Genomic DNA, 1,887 nt, shown 5'->3' with positions numbered 1-1,887 from the left:
TCAATATAAATCACACAAAACAAACCACCACAAGGTACCATGTTTAACGGCAGAGGATGAAATAGTCAGAATGTGTGAGAAAGGCAAGGGATTTCATCCATTCCTAGTATCTGCAGCAAATACTCTGAAAAGCCCTTCTACCTAGTTGGTTCCACCAAGGTGGTTCTACCTAGATGATTCTAAGATGGTTCTATCAATATGGTTCTACCACTGTGCATCTTAAGTGCATCAGAATATTTGATTGACTATTGAACTTCAAACCAGACATCAGTAGTAGATCCGATCTAAATGAACGCGTTCCCGTAGAAAGATGGGAGGGGCTCCTTAACACGAAGTCCTGAGCGTTCACTTTGTTTCGGGACAGAGGGGAAATAAAAAATTTACACTAAGGATTTAAACAAAAAAGACTTCACATCTAACATATTGTAACCATCCAAACGTAAATCATTGCCGACATTTGAAGCATTCAGCCAGGACTCAGTAATAATAAAATGTCTGGATCTGCATGCACTATCAACGTTTAAATTATCTCTGTTTTATAAAATTGTACCGTTGCCCATTATGGCAGACTGTATAAGTGAGGGATCCTAACGGCAGCAATAAAACATATCGTTAAAATAAAAGTAGGCTGTAAAATGATCAAACTCCTATCCATAAAATACGTTAATGGGGCTAGTAGGCTTCATCTCAAATTTCAAAGCAGTACAACACAGCACTTAATTCGATGAAGACTGCTGCAGACACATTTCCGCGGTGCAGGGCTACTCCCGGGCCCAGCGCTAGGTGGCAGCAGATCTCTACCCTGGTTGAGCCGTCTGGGCTGGAATTAACCAGGCCAGGGTTACGGATGGTTATTATAACCTTTTCTTTGATAGGGTTCTGATGGGTGTTCAGGTGTATGCAGCTATTTTACCCAATGTGTAGGCCTACATATCTATCCCGCTACGGCCCCTTATTTATAACCAGGCGCCACCCGGTACAGCCCCCTTCCCCCGCATCACCCACCTCCCAGCATTGCCCCCCCCCCCTCCCCTCCTCACCCCCCTTCACACCCTAACCCCCTCCCCACCCTAACCTCTATCCCCCTCCCTCCCCAGCCACTCACTCTTCTCTCCCCCGCGTCACCACCTTCTCCCGCCTCCAACCTCACTCCCTCCCACGCCTCACCCCTCCCACTCCGGCCTCCCCCCAATGCTCTCCTCCTCAGACCTCCATTCAACCCCTGAATGCGGTGAGGAGCACTCTCCGTCTCTTCCTCTCCCTTACCTTACCTTGGCGTCTCTCCAGAGTCTGGACTCTTGAGCCTGAGCCTCTCTCTAGAGTGTGGATTCCCCTCGTACCTGAGCGTCTCTCTTGAGGCCGGACCAAGTCCTACCTGAGCGCCTCTCTAGAGTCAGGATTTTCTTCGCACCTGAGCGTCTCCCTAGAGTCCGGACCGCAGCATGGGCCGGCCCGACAGGTGGTTGCTTTGGGGGGTTTTGCTCCCGATGGTCTGCTCAGTGTGGAGCATCTCCCGGACGGACTTGTTCCAGTCTCCTTCCGAGGAGGATGAGTTGGATCCCGGGAGCGACGAGTCCGTGGAGGTGAAGCTGGACTCCGGACTCCACTTCATGGGGGAGACCCTGAAGACCGTCTATGTGAGTGCACCACGCAGATACTGTTACGTTGCTATTAGTTCAGCACTAATCAAGTTCATGACTTAAATTATTTCAATGTGCGTCTCTCGGGTTTATTTCAAGTGTGTCTGAGCGCCTCGTGATGAAACGTGATCCCTAACTTTAAACTACTGATGAGTCTACCTCTAAACCGGCTTCAACCACACTTAAGCTGACCATTTTACTATTCTACTCTCAATCTGATACGGCTAATGACTTTTACAGCCTTTCA

At 48.9% G+C, this 1,887-nt stretch overlaps 1 protein-coding gene across 1 annotated transcript in view; it reads left to right on the top strand.

Moving 5' to 3' along the window:
* The first annotated feature begins 1,217 nt into the window (after window positions 1-1,217).
* The window catches only part of LOC130379709 (nidogen-1-like), a 21,965-nt gene continuing 21,295 nt past the window's right edge, over window positions 1,218-1,887 (top strand). Inside the window, exon 1 of the mRNA XM_056586708.1 lies at window positions 1,218-1,637. Coding sequence (XP_056442683.1) covers window positions 1,443-1,637 — 195 coding nt within the window. The 5' untranslated portion in view covers window positions 1,218-1,442. The remainder of the gene's footprint in view (window positions 1,638-1,887) is intronic.

The sequence above is a fragment of the Gadus chalcogrammus genome, chromosome 3 (genome assembly GCF_026213295.1).
Source record: "Gadus chalcogrammus isolate NIFS_2021 chromosome 3, NIFS_Gcha_1.0, whole genome shotgun sequence".
Lineage (NCBI taxonomy): Eukaryota > Metazoa > Chordata > Actinopteri > Gadiformes > Gadidae > Gadus > Gadus chalcogrammus.
The sequence above is the reverse complement of the archived record's forward strand: the minus strand, read 5'-3'. Positions and strand labels throughout refer to the sequence as shown.